General features: G+C 54.1%; 1 protein-coding gene across 4 annotated transcripts in view; it reads right to left on the bottom strand.

Annotated features, from left to right (window-relative positions):
• SCAP (SREBF chaperone) overlaps positions 1-16,990 on the bottom strand; it is a 36,905-nt gene extending 19,915 nt beyond the window's left edge. For all 4 annotated transcript variants that reach the window (XM_037030601.1, XM_037030598.1, XM_037030600.1 and 1 more), the window contains exons 1-2: positions 16,900-16,990; positions 3,700-3,917 (exon numbers count right to left, since the gene is read on the bottom strand). In XM_037030601.1, the coding sequence (XP_036886496.1) occupies positions 3,700-3,821 (122 nt within the window). In that variant the 5' untranslated portion in view covers positions 3,822-3,917; positions 16,900-16,990. The remainder of the gene's footprint in view (positions 1-3,699; positions 3,918-16,899) is intronic.
• Between the last annotated feature and the right edge of the window lie 2,895 nt (positions 16,991-19,885).

Below are 19,885 nucleotides of genomic sequence, written 5' to 3' on the forward strand. Positions count from 1 at the left end.
GCAAAGAGAGAATATAAAGGTGGGTAGAGAGTGGCCACATGGGCGCGGAAAGAGGGCCCCTATTACACAGTCTCAGGGTGCACACCCCCAAAAGGGCCATGGTGATGGTGGGGAAACCCGAGAGGTGGGCAGAACAGGAGGGAGGCTGAGAAGCGAGGGCACTGTGGCCGAGGTGTCCAGCTGTCCTCCCGAGGAAGAGGGCGAGGGGCCACCTCTGCCCCGCCCTCCAACACCTGCACAGGCCAAGGGGCGCCTGCCCGTCCGCGGGTGTGCAGTGGCCTCACTGTGACTCCTGCCTGCCCTCTGAATTAAAGTCCTTCTTCTCTAACCACGAGCAGCAGGATGTGGAACCACAAGTGACCCCCAGACTGTCACCTGAACCTCTGACCTGCACCCTGGGGAACCCAGCTCGCCTGGCACCCAGGCGCTCTCCTTTGCCCCAGTGCACCCACCACTTCCCAGGGGAGGTCAGGAGCACCAGCACTCTACCTCGCTGGGCTGCTGCTGGGTCACACAGCGGGTCCTGGTGGCCGACCAGACACTTCTTGCCGCGGTGCCTGCCCTGCTGCAGGACCCGTCAGAGCTTCCCGAAGGAAAGAGCCCTGGGCAGCAAGGGCCTGCTGCTCTGGCGGCTGCGGGTCTGTACAGGGTGTCAGGACAGCGGGCCTGGGCTCACGCTGAGCAAGCCCTCATTCCAGGAACAACAAAAGGTAATCCACTAAACGGGACCTGAGTACCCCATAAAACTAGTAAGAGCTGCCTGTTACCCACACTTGGTTTTCTGCAGGCAGCCGGGGCCCCAGCAGAAGGACAGGAAAGCTTCCCGGGCAGAACAGAGCAAGGCTTGGGTCCTGGGTGCATAATCCCTGGTTTCCGGGCCACGAAGGCCCACAGTCTGCGGGGTCTCTGAGGCAACCCTCACCGCCTCTGGAGGCTGAGAGACTTCATCTAGCCTTGGGAATATTTCCCTCAGCCAATCAGGTTTTAAGAAAAGGGTTTTAAGGCCCCCTTAAGATCCCACGACAGCAATTCCTGCTTGGGAGAAGCAGCACACGGCGCTGAGACTGCGACGGCACAGGCTGGTTTCTCTCTTCGAGGAAAAGGGGGCGACTGCAAAGACCAGAGGCAGCAGAGCCGCCAGCGGCAGGACCACAGGGGACAGCATGTGCCAGGGGGGCGTGCCCAGGCGTGACCCTGTCCTCCCGTGGGGGCAGCGAGCTGCAGGGCTGCAGCCCCGCACAGGGGCTCCTCCTGCAGAGCTCCCCAGGCACGCCCCCAGGAGGCCTCCCTGACGTCGTTCCCTCTGCGCCAAGGCCAGGTCTTATCTGCCAGGCGCGTGTCCGCTGGTGCCGAGGCTGTGTCTCAGGCTGAGTCTGTGGGTCTGCATCCTGCCTGGCACATGTCACAGCTGTCCTCACTGAGGTGGCTGAGACCCAGCCTGAGGCTCCCGCCGCACTGCTGGTGCGCGGGGCCATGGCCTCACAGGGCCTCTCCTCTCTGTCCACACAGGTCCTGCCAGGCCCTGTTCGGGCCCCCATAGCTGACACCCTCTTCCTTGGGCTTCTTGCTCCAGGGCCACACTGGCCACAGGAACGGTGGCAGCCCCGAACAGTGCGCCCCACACCCCCCGACACTCGAGGCGGCACTTGACTGGGCTGCCCAGACTCGCCCACTGCAGCACCTCCACCCACGGGCTTGACATGCCAGTTTCGTCACCGTTCAAAGACCAGGGAGTGACAAGCACCTGCAAGGGCATGTGGCAGCCACGTGGGACACCACGTGTAGAAGCCCCTCGGGGCTGACAAGACCCATGGTCAGCCCAGTCCTGCCCTGGGCCTCACCCTCCATCCTTGGGACTGACGTCCGGCCGAGAGCACCGTGGGAGAGCAGGCAGGCCTGGCCACAGCCAGGCTCACGGACTGTCCCACATGCTATGGCCATGGCCCTCTCTTCCCCAGCCCTCCCCCATTCTACGTCTCCCTGACACGAGGCAGCGTCCTCATTCTTGAGACCTTGGCCATCTCCTAAACTTTCCATACCAGAGGCCTCCACGTCATAGGTCTGAGGACAGTCTGTTTTGAAATATATGCATGATATCAAATCATTCACTCAGAGATACGGCCCGAGCACGCCCAAGCAGCTGCTCCATGCGGCCTGCCTTCCCTCCAGGAAGCTGCCCAGTCCCAGCTGGGGGCATGCGGCCCCCAGAAGACGGATGGCAAAGTGCAAGCACCGTCCCCTTCATGCAGCCCAAGCTCCTCTGTGGAAGGGGAATCACAGCGCCCACACCCTCAACTTGAACTGCCCACAGAGAATACAAGTTCAACTCCAGGTATTCATCCACCGCATGCCCTCCCCCCTCCCACCATCAAATGCTCACACAAAGCAGCCACCAAGGACCCGAGGGTCAGGCGGAGCAAAGCTAGACCCCATCCCACCCGCAGGCAGTGAGCGAGATGATAACCTTGCAGGCCGCCACAAGCTGCTGCTCCAGAAAGAAGAACAAAGAAGATGCCTTCAACGAACGTGGTAGAACATCAGAGACGTTCTCAAGAAGACACAGCCTCACGGTTTTCAGGACATGACCCCCAGGCCCAAGAACTCGTCGGAGATGCAGTCCTGGGACCTGTCCCAGACCTTACCTCGTGTAACACAATCAAACGAAGGTCAAACCTCAGTACAAATGCAGTGAGCCGAGGTGAGGGAGTCGGGGTGACAGAGTGTCCGGGGCAGGCACCTGTGTCCCTAGGCTTGGACTTGAACCCGTTCCCCTACTTGGTACCCACGTAGACCCACCAAGTCTGCAGTCCCATCCCCCTCTGGTTAGGTGGAGATCTTGCTGGGCATCCCCCCAGGGTTACCACGAGGACGGGTGAGACGGCTCACAGACACCTGAGGCACCAGCAGGAAGCTCTCGACGAGTGAAGTTCACTCTTTCTAGCCCTCACTGGGGAAGAGCCGGGACGCTTGACACTGCGCTGGACACTGAGTTCAGTCCTGAGCCCCCTCCTTCCAGCGTCGAAAACGCCCACAAACGTCCGATGAGTCCGGAAACCATGCGCATCCCGGGTGCCAGCATCCTGCAGTGGGCGGCTCTTGTCATGCCTGTTAGTGTTTTAGAGCCAAACGGCCACCAGGGACCCGGCACCAAGCCTCTCCTTGCACACTGTCATCACTCTAGGGGCCCTGCGACAGAAGGACAGGCACGGCGCTCGGCCCCGAGTCTACCGGAGGCCAGGAGGAGGCTCCACAGGACACAGAAATCGAGATGGGAGCAGAGAGCTGCGTCTCCAGGAGTCCTCAGCCTGCAGGAGGGGCCCAAGGGGCTGTCCAAACGGACTCGGCCTTGCCGCCCTGGAAGGCCCCTTCTCTTACCCAGGGACCACAAACAAACGCACTGCTGAGAAGGAAAACTTAGCAGCCTTGCCTTTCAGTTATCGCCTGGTTTCTCAGGCACGTCTGGACGCTCTTTGGAAATAGATCACCAGAGACATGAACGAAGCTGATGACTCAGGAAGTCAGGGCCGGCCCCGACCATTTCAGTTTAGTGGCCAGACACCCCAGGACCAGAGCTCTCCCACTCGGCAGCCCCCGCCTGCCTCAGGCCCCACGTGTAGAAAGCATCCGCAGCCTGTTGGCTGCGGGGCAGCAGGTGGGGAGACCTGCTGCCAAGCCAGCGGCCCGGCACCCCCAGCATACCAGCAGGCCACGACGCACAGCCCCGTGAAGAGGATGATGGGGATGGGGTAGGATGCGCAGAGCAGCCCATGGTGGTAGAAGGCCTGAGATATCTTCTCACGCAGCCTGTCAGTCAGGGTCATCCTCGCCTGACGTCACCTTGCTGCCATCCCGGAAAGTGACCATGGATCAGCCTGGCACACGCTGACCAGCGCGGATGGTGGACACCTCTGCAGCACCTGACAAGGAGGGAGAAAGCCAGTGAGGCACAGTGTCGGGCTCTGCAGGCAGGGCTGCGGGGAGGTGGCAGGGGCAGGAGGTGCTTCCTGAGGACGACACGTGGGCATGGAGTCATCACCCACCCCCACCCCATGCACACACAGCCCTGGTCGGCTCTCAAGGGCGGTGGGCAGCGTCTCAGCCAGTGTGACCACAGAAGAAGGAAACTGTCTTTCCAGCTCTGGGGCCACACGACGCATTTCCAAAAGGCCACTCCCAGATGGCCTTCCCCTCACAAGAGGCGCAGGAGAGCACACGCGTGAGACAGACCACCCCTCTGGCTGCTTGCTGCCGATGGGCGCTGCGGACCGTGCCCCCCGACCACTGCACCTAGGTCGGATGGAGAGAAATCCTTGGGAGAGACCCTTAAATGGGGCCGAGCGCTCCAAATTCGAGTTTGGCACAGAGAGTGACGGAGAGGGCCTTACGGACGAACAGTGCTCAGCGGGCTCAGCCCTCAACACAGAAACACCAAGAAGCCAAGGCCCCTGACTGAAAACAAAGGTCACTCTGAAGGCAGGGCAAGGCGGACGCCCTGCTCCCGGCCCCACCAGTGCTCCTGGAAGCCTGCGGGTGAAGGGCCCCGCGGTTCCTGTCTGTCTCCTCCGAGTAACAGCAGCCCGGTGGCTCTGGGGACCCCTCTCTCTGGGACCCGGCCTGGATGGGCTGTCGAGAGCCGAGGCACCCTCCCTCCCTGAACCCCGCCAGGCTGGTTCCTCCTCTCCTCTCTGCCTGGACTTTGACTTCCGAGCAGAAAGAAGCAGAAACTGGATGCGTGTCCTTACTCAACCCTGAGAGGTGCCTGCCCCCAAGATGGCAGCTGCTGTGGTTCCAGTCCTCTCCAAGGTTGGGCTCTCAGCTCGTCTTTCCAGCCTGGGAGCCACCTCGGGTCCTTCCAACAAACCCTCTTTCTGCTGATGTGAGCCAAAGCTCATTTCTGCTGCTTCCAAGCAGAGGGCCTTAGACCAATAAAATCAGGACAGAAACTCCAGAATTCCCTTCCTTACTGCGCTCTCCCACGGAGCCCACTTCTGAGCCACGCCACCGTGCTGTGGCTCACAGAGTCCACTCAGACATGCGTCTTGGCTTGATCGGTCTCCCTGGTGGAAACCCAGGCCAAGACGGGGCTCCTCCAAAGTGCCAAGGTCAGAAATGAGAAGCAAACTGAGTCCTACCCAGGCAACTCAGAAGAAGGAACGGTTGTCACGCCCCTGCTCCCTGGAAGCACTAGCCTCAGGTGCACACCCAACGTTCAGCTGTCCCAGCCAGCACCCTCTGAGGGAAACACAAAGAGCCGCTTGTGGGTCAACTCAATACGCAAGGGACTGAGTGGCCAAGTCACAGCTGCTGGCCCCAGGAGCAGGGGAGTTCACCAGGCTCGCCTGCAGACAACAGTCTTCCAGAGCAGACGTACTGCGCTGGTGCCCACCGCTGGCAGAGGCGGAGAGGAGAGCTTTGGGGAGGCCGGCAGGGAGCACGCACTTAGGATACGGGCACCTGCACAGAGGCTCCCTGCGGACCGACGCCCGCCAACCAGTCACAGCTTTTCCACCCTCGGTCCTCTGACCAGCCCCCGGCCACTGCCCCTCAGAATCGAGCCCACAGGTCCAGGTTTCTTCGGATCAGACTTGCCAGTCCTGCTTCCTGAATATCAAGAAACAACGTGAGGAAAGGATGGGAGCACTGGAGGCCCGCTGCGCCACACTGTGGAAGACCGTGGGCAGTCCCGCCGCCCACCTTGCAGAAGAACCCCCTCCATGCAAACGCCGACGTGAATCATGGAACACCATCCAGGGGAACACTTTACGCATTGTTGGAGTCCCAGAAGAAGAGGGGGGAAGAGGGCTCGGAGCTCATTTAAAGAAAAAATGGCCGAGACCAACCAAAATCTGGGGAGAGATCTGGACAAAGAGTCAAGCCAAAAATATCTTCTCCAAGATAAATTCTAATAAAACAATCTAAAATCTCCCTGGCTGGGGAGGCTCAGAGGGTTGGCATCATCCCACAAACAGAAAGGTCTCCAGTTGGACTGTCAGTCTGGGCACGTGGCAAGGTTGCAGGCCAGGTCCCTGGCCAGAGGCATGCAAGAGGCAGCAGAATGATGTTCTTCTCTCACATCAACATCTCCCCTCCCCGCAGCTCTCTCTCCCTCCTTTCCCCTCTCTAAAAAAAAAAAAAAACCATACATCTTTAAAAAAATATATCTAAAATCAAAATTTCAAAAGCAGCAAGTGAAAAACATTCCTCACACACAAAGGAACGTAAGGCTACGGCAGGATTTTGCAGCAGAGACTGCAGCCAGAAGGGGGTGCAGTGGTGCACTCAAAGTGCTGCAAGAAAAAATTGCCAAGCAAGAATCCTTTCCCTAGCAAAGCTGGCCTTCAGAGAAAAAGACCCTCTCAGACAAAAGCTTACAGAGTTCATTGCCATTAGACCTGCCTCACAAGAAACGTTGGAAGGAATTCTTCAAGCCGAAAGGATACTAATTAGCAACATGGAAATATAAACACTAGTGAAGGTGAGACTATTGTCAAGTTCAGGATATTCTAATGTAGTTGTGTACCACTTACCGATGAGTGTATGTTCTGAGAAACCTCTTTCTCACCATTAGGCGATTTCGTCGCCGTGTAAGCATCAGCGTGCACTTACACAAACCTGGCTGGCACAGCCTGCCACACGCTTGGGCGATACGCTATATATAGCTCATCGCTCCTGGGCTGCAAACCTGTACAGCCAGTTGCTGCACTGAGCACTGCAGTTAGTGACACAAGTATTTGTGTGTCAAAAAAACCCTACCCAAACACAGAAAAGATACAGCAACATCACGGTGCGCAAGACAGCGTGTGTGTGTCTCTCACATACTGGGCAAGGGTGGGCTCCTGGGCCCCCCTTCTCAACAGCCCTCTCCCCTCACTCCCTCACCAGTTCCAGGCCCCACCTGGGTGGGTGCAGGGTGGGCGAACAGCAATGCTGAGCCTCATCTACATAAACTACCCAGAGCTGGCAGGGATTCCAGCACCTTAGTCAGGGCTAACCTTCTCTTGCAACATCACAACCTTCTGCTTATGACCCACCGCAACCTTCTCAGAGCAGCGTCGTGCGTGCGGTCTGCAACCACCCAAGGTCAGGTCCTTACGTGGCACATGACTGTGCTGTGACACGGAGGCGTGTCAATCACTGAACTCCAATATAAGAGTCAAAGGAGAAAAGTATCAAAAGTCACTATAGCTGCAATAATTTGTTAACAGCTTACACAATATAAAAAAAGTACATTGTTTACATAAAAAACATAAAATGCAGGGTGGACAAAAGCACAAAGTTTTGGTACATTATCAAAATTAAGCTGCTATTAGCTTAAAACAGGCTATTGCAGCTATAGATGTTGTGTAGCTCATGGTAAACACACAATAAAAAAACATAGCAGATGCTAAAAGATAAAGAGAAGGGAACCAAAACACACCACTAAAAAGTCATTAGTTCGAAAAGACAGCAAAAGAGGAAGAAAGGAATAAACTTACAGAACAGCCAGAAAACAAGCTGGCATGAGTAAGCCCTTAACTACCAAAAACTACTTTAAATCACTTTAAATTTGCATGCATTCCTTCTCTCATCAAAAAGCACGGGGCGGCTGAGCGAATGGGAACGCAGGACAACTGCCTGCTGCCCAGAGACTCACCCCGGGCTTTACAGACACGAAAAGACTCAAAGTGGAGGGTGGAAAATACCGAGTTCCGGTTCTGTTCCTGCACCCTCCCTGGGTTAAGCCCCTGTTCTTCATGAACACCACGGAGTTCCTCCATCTGCCCACTGAGAACCACATGGCTGCGTGGGCCCCCAGTGCCTTATCCCTCCATCTCGGTGTCTTCTTCCAACTGCTTCTCGCGCTGGGCCTTCTTGAAATAACCTCGCGCCTGGGTTACGGTGACCTACACCTCCCGTACCCAGCCAAGCTTCTCCTCACTGTTTCCAGTGGGTGCAGCCCAACCTCCCCACTCACGGAGCAGCAGGGAGAGTGCTTGGGGAATGGTGTTACACAGTGTACAGTCCCATACAGCCACGTCCAGGCCTTGACATCCACTCACCACTCACTCGTCGACTCGCCCAGAGCAGCTCTCGGTCCTGCAGGCTCCGTGCACGGTAGGTGCCCTGGACAGGTGCCCCACCTCCTATGCCACACTGTTACTGGGACTTTTCTAGGGTTAGATGTGCTGAGATGCACGACACCTACACTGTGTCACAACTGCCTACAGTGTTTGGTGCACTGGAAGCTGCACAGGTTTGCAGCCAAGGAGCAACAGACTCGACCACACAGCCTGGGTTTGTGTAAGTGCACACTGTGTGAGCCAGCGGTCCTATCGCCTAATGGTGCACTTCTCAGAACAGACCCCGACTGTTGGGTGACGCATGGCTATTGTGTGTGTGTGTGTATAAGACACGGACTTCCACTACATGGTGACATCCTTCTGACACCAAAGCTACAAGAAAGCCCAGGGCGACATATTAGGAGACTTTCCACTGCAGGCAGAGGCCGGACGAGGCTCTGTTCTTGCCCACCACTACTTCTGGCTGTCGCAGGGCGCCAACCTGCACAGCTCAGCCACAGAGAGAACACAGGCACACAACTGGGAAAGAAAAGGCGAAGTCATCGTCGCTTGCAGATGATATCACCTAGAAAACCCAAGAGAACCGACTGAAAATTTTTACAGTTGATAAAAGAATCAGGCAAGGTGCTACAAGTTAGAAGTAGAGATCAGGGAGTAAAAGACAGAAAACTGTACTTGAACAACAATTAAAGTAAATACAGTCTTAAAAAAGGAGTAGAAATCAGTGCCTTCACGACATCACCAGTGAGCAGGCAGAAGACATACGTGGTAACCACACTAAAAACAAACCCACAGAGAGACCTGCGCACACACTTAAAAGAAACACCAAGAAATCTGACAGAAAAGACGACTCAGAGAGAAGGGCTCGGTCCCTTCGTGCAGAAGGCTCACCACCAAACCTCACTCTCTTGCGTTAACCTAAAAACGTAACACAGTCCCAACAAAAACCAACAGGACTTCACTTACATCTGAAAAAAAGGGAAATTCTGAAAATTGCAGATAATAAATGAGAACTTACCAAGTATCAAAACATGCTTTAAAGCTGGAGTAATTAAAACAATGCACTAGTAACACGTAAACACCCAGACCAGAAAGTACAGAAGTGGCCCCGAGTGCACAGGTCGCGTGGCAGAGTGTTGCACACAGTGAGCGCTACAGGACACTTAGACAAGTGGGACAAGATGCACTGTGCGGCGAAAGGTGTCACAGCGAATGGGTGGCCTTTCATGAAAATATTCAGTTGGTCCCCAAAACAAAACAAAACAAATCAAATGGACAGATTTAAAGGTACAAAGTACTTAGAAAAACCACAGGATAATTTTTCGTACCTTCCTAACTGGGTCACGTTTTTAAAAAGGACAATAGGTAGGACCCAATTGAGAACCAAAAAGTTTTTATGGTAAAATCACCCTAAGTGAAAAAAAGAAAAAAAAACACAGAAAACTGTGTGTGTTATGTGTGTGTGTGTATAAAAATCTGAAAAAACTTAAGGGCAATTCAGACCAACAACAAAGTGATACATTTCTTCACATACCAACAATCTACTAAACCAGCTTTACAACCAAAGCCCGACGGAACAACAGGTAAAGGGCACGGCCAGCTTCTCCAAGGAACAGAAAATGGCCACGGCCCTTCACCCTCGCAGCAACCGGAGGGACCCGGGGAGACAGCCTGCGCGCGGGTGCTCATTCTACAACTCTTCCAACGTTTTCACAGTTTGATCCAAGAAATTCTGGGAGAAAAACCAGAGAGAAGCTGTTTTCACCCCTGGAAGTGGCACAGCTCCAGCTGTGGCGCTGGCGCCCGTGAGGGTGTGGACGCGGGTGGGGAGCAGTGGCCGGACACACCCTCCAGGAGGTTGTGTGGGGTCTCCAGGCTGGTGAGAGCCGCAAAAGGGCAAAAGCTCGTGCTCGCCCACCTATCGCTCCGCCTGTGGCAGGTGACCCGACAGGTGACCCAGTGGGACTGCCTCCTGGGGAAGGGGATTCGGTGGTACCTGCACATGCAGAATTTAAAACACCTCCTGGGCCCATCAGCAAAGCTCTGGCTGAATAAAGTGGGTGATCCTGAGAAGGGAAGATTGTAACAGACGCTGGGAAAGCTCTTAGGTGCTGGTAATGAACTAGGACAAACAAGCAGAACAAAAGCGAGGGCTACCGCGCGCTGCCTTCGCCTGCAAGCATGGGGCTCTGGGTGTCTGTGGTGGCTACGCACAGAACACCCCGGCCCGGCCCTCGAGAACTGGCACCGTGGCTGCCTCCAGGGCGGGGACTGGGTGGCCAGGGGCGAGGTGGAAGGGACACTGCCCAGTGTGCGCTCTGCTGTGCCTTCTGAATTCTGCGCCTTGTGAATGCACTGCTGCGCCCAAGCAACAAGATCACAGCTTCCCTGCAGAGGCAGTGGCCCTCCTCCTTGAGCGCTGTAACTGTATCTCTGCCCTGCTCTGGGTCCCCTCGGGCCCTCTCGGCCTCCCCTGACTGTCCCTCCCAGGAGAAAGTCAGAGCTAAAGCACTTTTGTGTTCCCTGGAGCACCCAGCACCCTGCTTGGTGCCAAGCGGAAAGTCACTGCGAGCCTGCTCACGGCTCTGAGCTTGCTGTCTGGTGCAAGCGCGTCGCCCCTCGGGGAGAGGAGGCTTTCTTCTGCCTGCTGCTTCTCAAAGTGGACCGGTGACCGGGACAGAAAATTCTACTTCTCTGGGCATCGACACTAACCAAGCACACTGCAGGAATTTTCAACTTAACAGTACTAAAAATGGGGAAAAAGTTCAGTTCAGGACTGAAAGCCAATTTCAGAGACTCTGAAACCTCAGGGCGTGGGGCCTGATCAGAGTAACTGTCGGGACGACACATCCACGCCCGGACGGCAGGAAGACCTCACACAGGACCACGCACGTGGATGCCAACAGAGACTCAAGACCTCCTCCGGCAGCGCGGGCCACCTGCATTCTCGCCCCTCTCAGCCTGGTTGGGAATGACTAACAGGGGCTGAACTGCCCACGGTGATGAACATGTGCAAACAACCTGTGTTAAAGCCAGAAACCACCCCAGCCCAGTGGGGCAAGCCCTGTCATTTCACAAGACAAAACCTTTGGCCCCGGGGAGGGCGCCCTCCGCGGCGGCCCCGCAGCTGCAGACAGGAGCTGGGGCAGGACCCGCCTGCTGCTCCCCGACACACAGGGGCGCAATCCAGGCCCCGGGGGGCCTCTCACCTGGTTTCCCAACGGGAGTGTGGTCGGCTGGAGAGCACCAGGGTTTGTTTCTTCTTTAATACTCACCCAAGGTTATATACTTACTGATTTTTAGAGAGAGGGGAGGGAAGAGAGAGTAAGAAACATCAACGTGAGGAAAACAAGGTCCGCTGCCTGCCATTCGTGCCCTGACCAGGAATCCAACCCACCGCCGCCGGTGCACAAGACAGTGCTCCAACCAACTGAGCCAGCGGCCAGGGCTGGGTTCCTGACGCTTCCCACAAAAGTGGCGGTGAGATGAGTCTGTTTTATCACTGACTCAGAAGTTTTTACTATAAATGCCATAGGAAGATAGTTCCATTCCAAACAGAAAATGCGGAAGCGTCGTCTTTGAGGGCAGTGGCCAGGAAGAGTCACCGATGAGGTTCCCCGGGGGCCTCTCCCTCGGGGGCCGGGAAAACCAGGTAGCCAACGCTCAGGTGTCTTGATCCGACACTCAGGCTGGGCCCTGCCCGCACAGCACGGACGGAAATGAACTCACGATGGATCAAAAACTGAAAACGATAAAACTCTTAGAAGAAAGCAGGGAAATCTTCGTGATACTGGATCTGGCAAGGATTTCCTGAATATGACACCGAAAGCACAGGCAACGACAACAAAGGGCAGAATGAGTGGACGTCATAAAGACTGGTGGTTTGTGGGCATCAAAGGGACTGTGCGCAGCCAGAAGGACGCCCCGAGCTCGGGAGAAGATGCCCGGGAGGTGCAGGGGTGTCCTTTCGGAGGTCAGGTTGGGGCGGGCTTTCGGGAGGTAAGAACTCGAGACCCACCCTCCTTACAAGAGGAAGGCCTGCGCCACTCTGCTGGTGCCACAGGCAGGTCCTCACGTTTCTCACAGTCACTGTCACTTGGGTGACAGATGTGAATACACACCAAACCGAACCGGGACTCAGGCCCGAAAGAGCGGCCCTCCTCACCCGCGGCGCCAAGCAGGAACGTGAGCCGGCAGAGGGAAGCAGGGCTGGCCAGGCCGGCTCAGGGCCGGTCGCAGGCGGAGCCCCTGGAGACTGCCCATGGGGAGGGACGGCAGTCCATCTGCCTGAAGGGGCACCCGAGCCCACAGCCACACACGGCAAGTGGCTGGGCTGCTTGGGGGAGAAAGTTGTTGGAAAACATAAAAACAGATGAGATACTCTGTTTTAAGAAAACAAAAAAGTTATAGCACAGTTTTTACATGGAAAGATGCTCACACAGTAACACGGAGAATGGACACAAAGAAGGAGAGCCCGAAAGAGGCCTGAGAAGAAAGGAGCCTGCTCGGCGGCCACGCTGGGTCCAGAGAACTGAACTGCAGGCCTGTGTCTGTCTACTCATCGTCCTCCGACCTGGGTGACTTGTGCTTAAAAACAAAAACAACTCGAATCCCTCAGGAAATCCAGGAAGATGGGACTGGAGGGAAAGAGCAGAATTCGTGCAATAGTGGAAAACGCAATCTTAGTTATGACATCACCGACACGTAAGGAAATCACAGGTTAGAACATGTGCCAGTTACGCCCTGGCAACGCAATACTGCAGACTCCCCGACGCTGCCGGGGCTGGGGGTGAGGCCCGCGAGCACTGGCGTCGTGCTCGGGGTCGCACTCCGGTTTTCGGCGCATCTGTCCGGAGCCCTGGCTCTCCCTCCAACTGTGGCTCCCTGGGCCAGCAGCGGCGGTGCCTGGTAGTTTCCTGGACTGGCCGAAAAGTCCACACGTTTCTTTATAAAATAAAAGACATTTTTCATTTGCACCAGTAACTTCATTGATCTGGGTATTTTGAGTGTGTCAGCTCTCTCCCACTATTGGTTTCTAGTGGGCCAGGGGTGCTGCTAAACATCTTCCAGTACATGAGACAGCCCCCCAGCAAAGAATTATTTGCCCAAAATGTCAATAGTACAAGAAACTCCACAAATCATTTTTGACATATTTGATCAGTCACAGCATCTTCTCCACACACTACACACATCTTTTGTGTTTTGGTTGTGTTTCTACCTTTCTTGAAGTAATAAAGCATAATATGCCCAGAATGTCCCCTTTTCCCACCTTCTATATTAATATGCCTACACAAAAATTCACCAATTTTGATAAGTGTTTTTTAAAATGAATGCTAAGCACCGGCTGGTGTGGCTCAGTGCCCTGAGTGGCAGCCTTCGAACTGAGGGGTTGCCGGTTTGATTCCTGGTCAGGGCACAGGCCTGGGTTCTGAGCCCGGTCTCCAGGAGGGGGCGTGCGAGAGGCAACTGACTGCTGTGTCTCTGATCTGTCTCTCACACACTGATGCGTCTCTCCCTTTCTCCCCATCTCTAAAAATGAATAAAATCCTTCTAAAAAATAAAATAAAATGCAGGCTGATATGACAGCTGTTATAATTCATTCTAACAAAATTGTTTCGAATGAAGTTAAAGACAACGAAGCGCTACTACAGCCATCATATGGAAAAAACTAAACAAACTTTTTGGCCAACCCAACATAAGTGATAGCTCATCTAGATAAAAATAGCTTGTCTAGTAAGTAAAATGTATTTCTTGCTCAAAACCCATTGTTATTTTAACCTAAACCCTGAACAAATACTAATCTATTCAATTATGAAATGATCAGCTGGAAGGTGATAAAGGTATTTTTCCCAATTAGGTAGAATTTTTTAAAACTCTGCTCATTTTGAGATAATCCAACCTCTACAGTGGAATCAATTGAAGAGAATCAATGGGGTTTGTAAAAAGTGATAAGGAGTCAATGTATCTGTCATATCAATATTAAGATAATTTAAAAATACTCAAAAGCTGGGGAAGGGCACAAACATGACTGTCACAAACGCCACATCTGTGTGAACTGGTCATGTAGTCTGGCTGGCTTCTGAGTGAAAGCAACATGTTGAACACAGAAGAGGCCCGACGGCACTTCAACTTGCACGGGGCTGCGCGGTCCCCGTGGCTTCGCCCTCCCGATCGCCACCGTGCCTGGGATGTCAAAAGCTCCTGAGACACCCGGCCCTCACTCGTGCTCACTCGTGCTCATGACTGCAGTTTCAAAATAACTTGTAATTGGTTATTGATAGGAAATGCCATTCTCTCCGATTATGTGGAATTACCCACATAATTTAACTAGACTTCCAATTCCGGAACAAGTGGTTAGCATACAGTCTTACATAATTTATGCGTTTAGAAAATGCCAAACATCAAATAAACCAGTGATGCCCAAAGGTTTTTGATTATGAATCCCCAACATCTGTTTATTTATATGTAAGTTATACCAGCACCACTGTGATGCTATCTGTACATTACGAAACACACACTACAAATTCAGTCAGGCTGACCCAAACGAAGACTGTTTTTAATCTTTTTCCTTAGACCACGTGCACGCACTCTTGAACACACACACACACACCCTGCTCCGGACTCCACTGGGAAGCTCGCACATGGCCCAGCACCGCTGCGGCATTCTCAGGCGGTGGCCCTGCCCACTCAGGTGGAAAATGTCAAGTGCAGTGGCCAAACTGCTGTCTCCTTCCTGCTCAGTCCCGCCATCTCTGACTCAGGTGACACTGCCTCCCTCCCGTCACCTCATCCCCTCCTGCTACCTCTCACCTGCCAACAATCAAGAACACAACGAAGCCAGCAGGTGCGAACAGTGTGAGAGAATCGACTCCGTTGTCAGGCAAACCTGGATCTACACCTCTGCCTCGCCAGGTGACCCAGGACAGACAGAGAAGGTCTCCAAGAGTCACTGGTAAAGGGGGTGATAACAGGATCACTCTCACCTGGTTATCACCATTGAGATAAGCTATTATTGAAGCACCCAGCACAGCAGCACAGCACCGAGACAACACAAGTGGCCAACTAATACTTCACCCAAAATTATTATTTCAGGTGCCCAAAGAAGTCACCTGGACCTTGTCTCACTGATGGGCTCTGGCAGGAAGCAGGCTAGAGTGGAAGGAGCTCAGGTGGTGGAGTCCCAAAGATCTGGTTCAGAGGCCTGAGCCACCGTGCACCAGTGGGGTGACTCTGGGAACCCAGTTTCTCTCACCTGTGTGATGACAGCAACGACACAAACTGCATATGAAGGACCTGTCAGAGCAGGGAAACCTGACACCGGGGGCCAGCAAATGGTGACCAACCGTGAGGGAAAGCAAACAGCAAGTAAACCCAGGTGTCATTCGGGGCCTCCGGGCCACGTTCACAGGCACGTGGACACTAAGAGAGTAAGACTCCCGAAAGCCGACCCCCACACGTGGAGATATGCCTGTGTGCGGAACCCACAGGTGTGGACTGTTTCCAAGCCTGTCCTTTATTGGCTCACATGTGACATCCAGCAATTCACAGCATTTATACCTCCATTTTCCAGTCATAAACTAGGAGCAGACATTTACCCACCTTCCAACTGTAAACTAGATGATGGGGGCGGGGGAGGCTCCTAAGCCAAGACTACAGAGAGGTGCTGTTTTTGTCCCAATAAAAAACGGTGCTCTCAAACATCAGAGTACTTCCACAGACCTAATTTTATTTCAGTCTATGACCAAAAGAATGAATATGGAATACAGAGATGTATTTGTACAGATGTATTTTCTACATCATGTGCCCAGTAGGAATGCTGCCAATGTGTAAAACATTTAAAACCTACACTGTGTTAACATGCACTTAAAACAAACAAACAAACAAAATACAGGTCGTCAAGCAGGCATCACTCAGAAACACCTAAAATGCACCCAGCACTAACAAGACAGCCCGGCCCTCGACCCCCTTCTGAAAGCTTCGGTCTTCAGCACAATATCCCGGGATGGCAGCACATCAGGAAGAATGCCGTGTAACCAAAGTCCACGAAACCTTTGTTTGGACGAACATTATTTAAAGGTACCGTTCTACACCCCCTTTACAAAATCTGAAAGAGTTCAGCCACGCAGTCCTGACCTCCCCCATAGAAGATGGGGCAGTAGCTGGCCCGAACTGCGGGCAGCCACTGCCATGGCCCCCGCAGGGGCTCGTCGCCGCTTCGGCGAACAGCATTTCCACCGGCACGACTTTCTGCGTTTTTCTATCAGTCTGGACCAGGGCTCCCTGCAACTAATGCTACCATGACATTATAATCCTGTTTGATACACTGAGGCAATAAACACACCGAGAAGTAAACAGAGACAACGTTAGTGAGCCAAGTTTGGGTTTGCGTAAAACAGAAAACGAAAAACCAGGCAAGAGCCACCAAAGGAACTACGTGGTGCCTCTCAATCAGATCTTTCAAAAGACGTGGGAGTGAACAGCAAGCTCTCCCCCGCACTCCGGGAAACCCCGGCAGCTCCAAAGCAGGTTCCAGAACCCACGGCTCCCCGGGGGACAGCGGGGCCAAGGGCGCAAAGGCGCGACCCCCTCTCCCGGTAGTGGCCTTCTGGAGACAAGGGTGGGGTGGGGGCGCTCGGCTCGCTTGGAGGAGGCCGGAGGAGGGGGGGGGGACGCGGCAGCCGGGCCCCTTCTCCCAGCTGTGGTCTCCCAGACCCAGCGGCACAGCTGCTGGACAGCGCCCGCGCCGGAGGCGGCCCCCATCCCGAACTCCGGGGGCCGCGCAGCGGGAGGCCGGAGCCGGGCCCACGAGAAAGCACCGTGGGGACGCGCGCGGTGGTACCTGTGACGGCAGCTGCTCCCGGGCGGCGGCGGCAAGGGCGCGGCGAGGCGTGCGCGCTCCCGGCCCGCGGACCGGTGCGTTATGCCCGCCCTTTCCCTCTCACTCCTCCCGGGCGCCAGGGCCCGCGCAGCTCTCCGCCCCTTCACCTCTCACCTCCTACCTTTCCCCCTCCCGCCCCGTCGCCCTCCGCACGTGTTCCCAGCGGCGCGAGCATGCGCAGTCGAGCTCCGCCCTCAGCTCTCGCCCGCCCCCTGGCGGACGCAGGCCACTTAAACCAGCGAGGCGGGAGTGCGGCAGAGCATCGCATCAGGGCTTCTGACAGCTTCCGGAGAGTTACCAACGTGCCCAAGATGTCCATCGGCCGTGTTTTATAACAGCGAGGAATTTAAAAAGCTACCGAGATACACAACAAATGCAGATGAGCCGAATACATTAAAGCGAGCTTCCTTACAGCCTTTTAAAAGAATGTTTTATGAATATTGATGTTGAAAGATGTTCTTGAAAGATGTTCTGGATGATTCAAAATGAGCTGTAGAATATGCTCATTTTTGTTAAAACAGTCCAAGGGCAAGGGTCTGGCGTGATACTGCTGTGTGGTCAGCGGATGTCTCGAGTGGCGGATTACAGTTACTGGGTGTTTTGCTTTTGCTGATGGACACAACCATTTTCTACACAGAACGTGCATTTCTTGTCGTAGCCACACCCACAGAGCATCTCCTCTGTTCAGGTGCGGAGTTGAGCACTTTGCGCACGCGCTCAGCTTGACTTCCTGAATCCTTCCCCACACCCAGGTAGGTCCTGTTTCTGGGTCTCAAACAAGGCAAACCGGAGGTTTTGCCAGTCCTGGCGGCGCTGGCCCACCCCAGGATGCTGCCTGTTGCGGCTGCCTGTGGGCCCACGCGTGGACACCTTGATGACACCACCCTGACCTTCGCCACGTCTCAGATCTGAAGTGTCAGAGCTCTGCCCTGCTGCCTCCTGCTGTTCCTAGCACCCAACCCAGGCCTGCCAGGATACAACCTACCTATAGCAGACCGTGCTCAAACCTGCTCCTGCTTTAAGGACGCAGGGCTGGGGCAGCAGGACGTGCAGGCACACAAAGAGAAAGCCACAGACCACCCTTCCCGCAGCTCCAGCTGCTTTGTCCCTTCTCTTAGGCATTCCTCAGGGTCACACCCTCCCTACCCTGTGCCCTCTGGACTCTGGGCCACCTACGTCTCCAAGGTAGTCAGTCTTGCCCCCCTCCCTGCCCACACTGTTGTCACAGTGAAATTAAACAGCAGTGGGGATGATTGGCCTGGGCCCAAAATGACCTTTAAGATTATGCTGTGTATTCAGGGTCAGCTTTTGGCTTTAGATGAGGACCTTAAAGAAAGATTCCTTTTTTGTGTGTGATTCTTGAGGCAACGGAACAGAGAAATGGGAAGAGCCTAACCTACACGCCTTAGCCATCTCATACCACTCTCTCCTTGATTCCTGGAATCGCTGACACCTGACCCCTCAAGAAACCTTGGGCGAAGGAGATTCACTCCTGTCACCAGCTCCTCCCTCTCTCCACTGCCTGTCCCTTTTGGCAAGTATAAAATCTACCCAGTTTTTTGTGATTGTTTTCTGAGCGACTCTGCATGACTGAATCCCGTTTTTACTATAGAGCTCCTACAAAGAACTTGGTTCCAAGCCTACCTCGCAGCAGAATCATCAGGGGAAATTCAGTGAGTCAGAGCCTTCCTGAGCCCGATCCTAGGCCCAGCGAACCAAAGCCTTACTCTCCAGAGCAAGCCCATCTTTTCCCAACTCCCCCAGCAGGGACTTGGCCAGACCATCTTTTGGGCTCCGCTGTCACCACTCACTCACCACCCCTGCCTTCCCAACCACTCCACCAACCTGTGTTTGCAGGGCACTGACCCTCAGCGAGGTCTGGCCACTTTCCTCCAAAAAAACAAGAGCCTCTGTGCCCTCCAGCATAGCTGAGAGTCCTCCACTCTGCAGGAGAAAGACAGAGGCTCCGCTGGTTGGGGGCGGGGGGAGCTGAGGCTCAGGGGCCCTGGTGAGGACCCAGCCTACAGAATGCTGCCCATGAGTAGAACAAAGTGGTCATGAACTCAGGGCTTCTCCCCAACATTTTATTATGAAAACACAGGGAGCAGTTGAAAGAACCATATGGTTAACTATACAACCTAGATTCTATAACTGTTAATGTTTTGCTTAGTGTATTACTACCTATTGTTAAAAGTCTCTCTTCATCCACCCATGAATACATTTTATTTTTGTTATGTATTCCAGGTAAGTTGCAAATACTTGATCTTTCAAATATAATATAGTTTTCAAATATAATTCAGGTGGAACAGCTCCATTTAGCCCTAACCAGAGTTAAAGACATTCAGGGCTGAAAGTTTTTCTGAAAGGATTTACAGACCCATATGCTAGCCAGAAAAGGACTAGGCCCTGGGGATTAACCACCTGGGTTTAGACTTCAGGGCTGGATGAGGAAGGCCACGTGCCTGTAGTTCTGGCATTGATGGGCTCTTTTATGCAAAGAACCCAAGGAAGAAGTAAATTGTTTTGGAAGAGTTTGGGGATAAAGGGGTGGGGGAATGAAGCCAGGCTGGCTCTGGGGTAGGTGGAGTCCCTGAGGAAGAGTCTGCTCATTGGAATTGGTTGTGGGTGACCTGGAAACAGCCCGGAAAGTTCATGAGTCGGCAAGAACGGGGGGTGGGTGCTGGCTAGTCTCTCTAGATAACTGGGAAACAGTCCCCTGAAAGTTCATTGAACATGCTCTCGGGAATGTCAACCTACTGCTGTGCCGTCCAGCCGGTAACTGATTGACCTCTCATCTTTTCCTCCCACACTCCAGCCTGCTGTCATTTAAGACATCTCAGCCCTGGCTGGTGTAGCTCAGTGGATTGAGCACGGGCCTGCGAACCAGAGGATTGGGGTCGATTCCCATTGAGGGCACGTGCCTGGGTCGCAGGCCAGTTCCCAGCAG

The sequence above is a fragment of the Sturnira hondurensis genome, unplaced genomic scaffold (assembly GCF_014824575.4).
Source record: "Sturnira hondurensis isolate 20B ecotype Veracruz unplaced genomic scaffold, ASM1482457v3 Scaffold0020787, whole genome shotgun sequence".
In the NCBI taxonomy this organism is placed as follows: Eukaryota; Metazoa; Chordata; class Mammalia; order Chiroptera; family Phyllostomidae; genus Sturnira; species Sturnira hondurensis.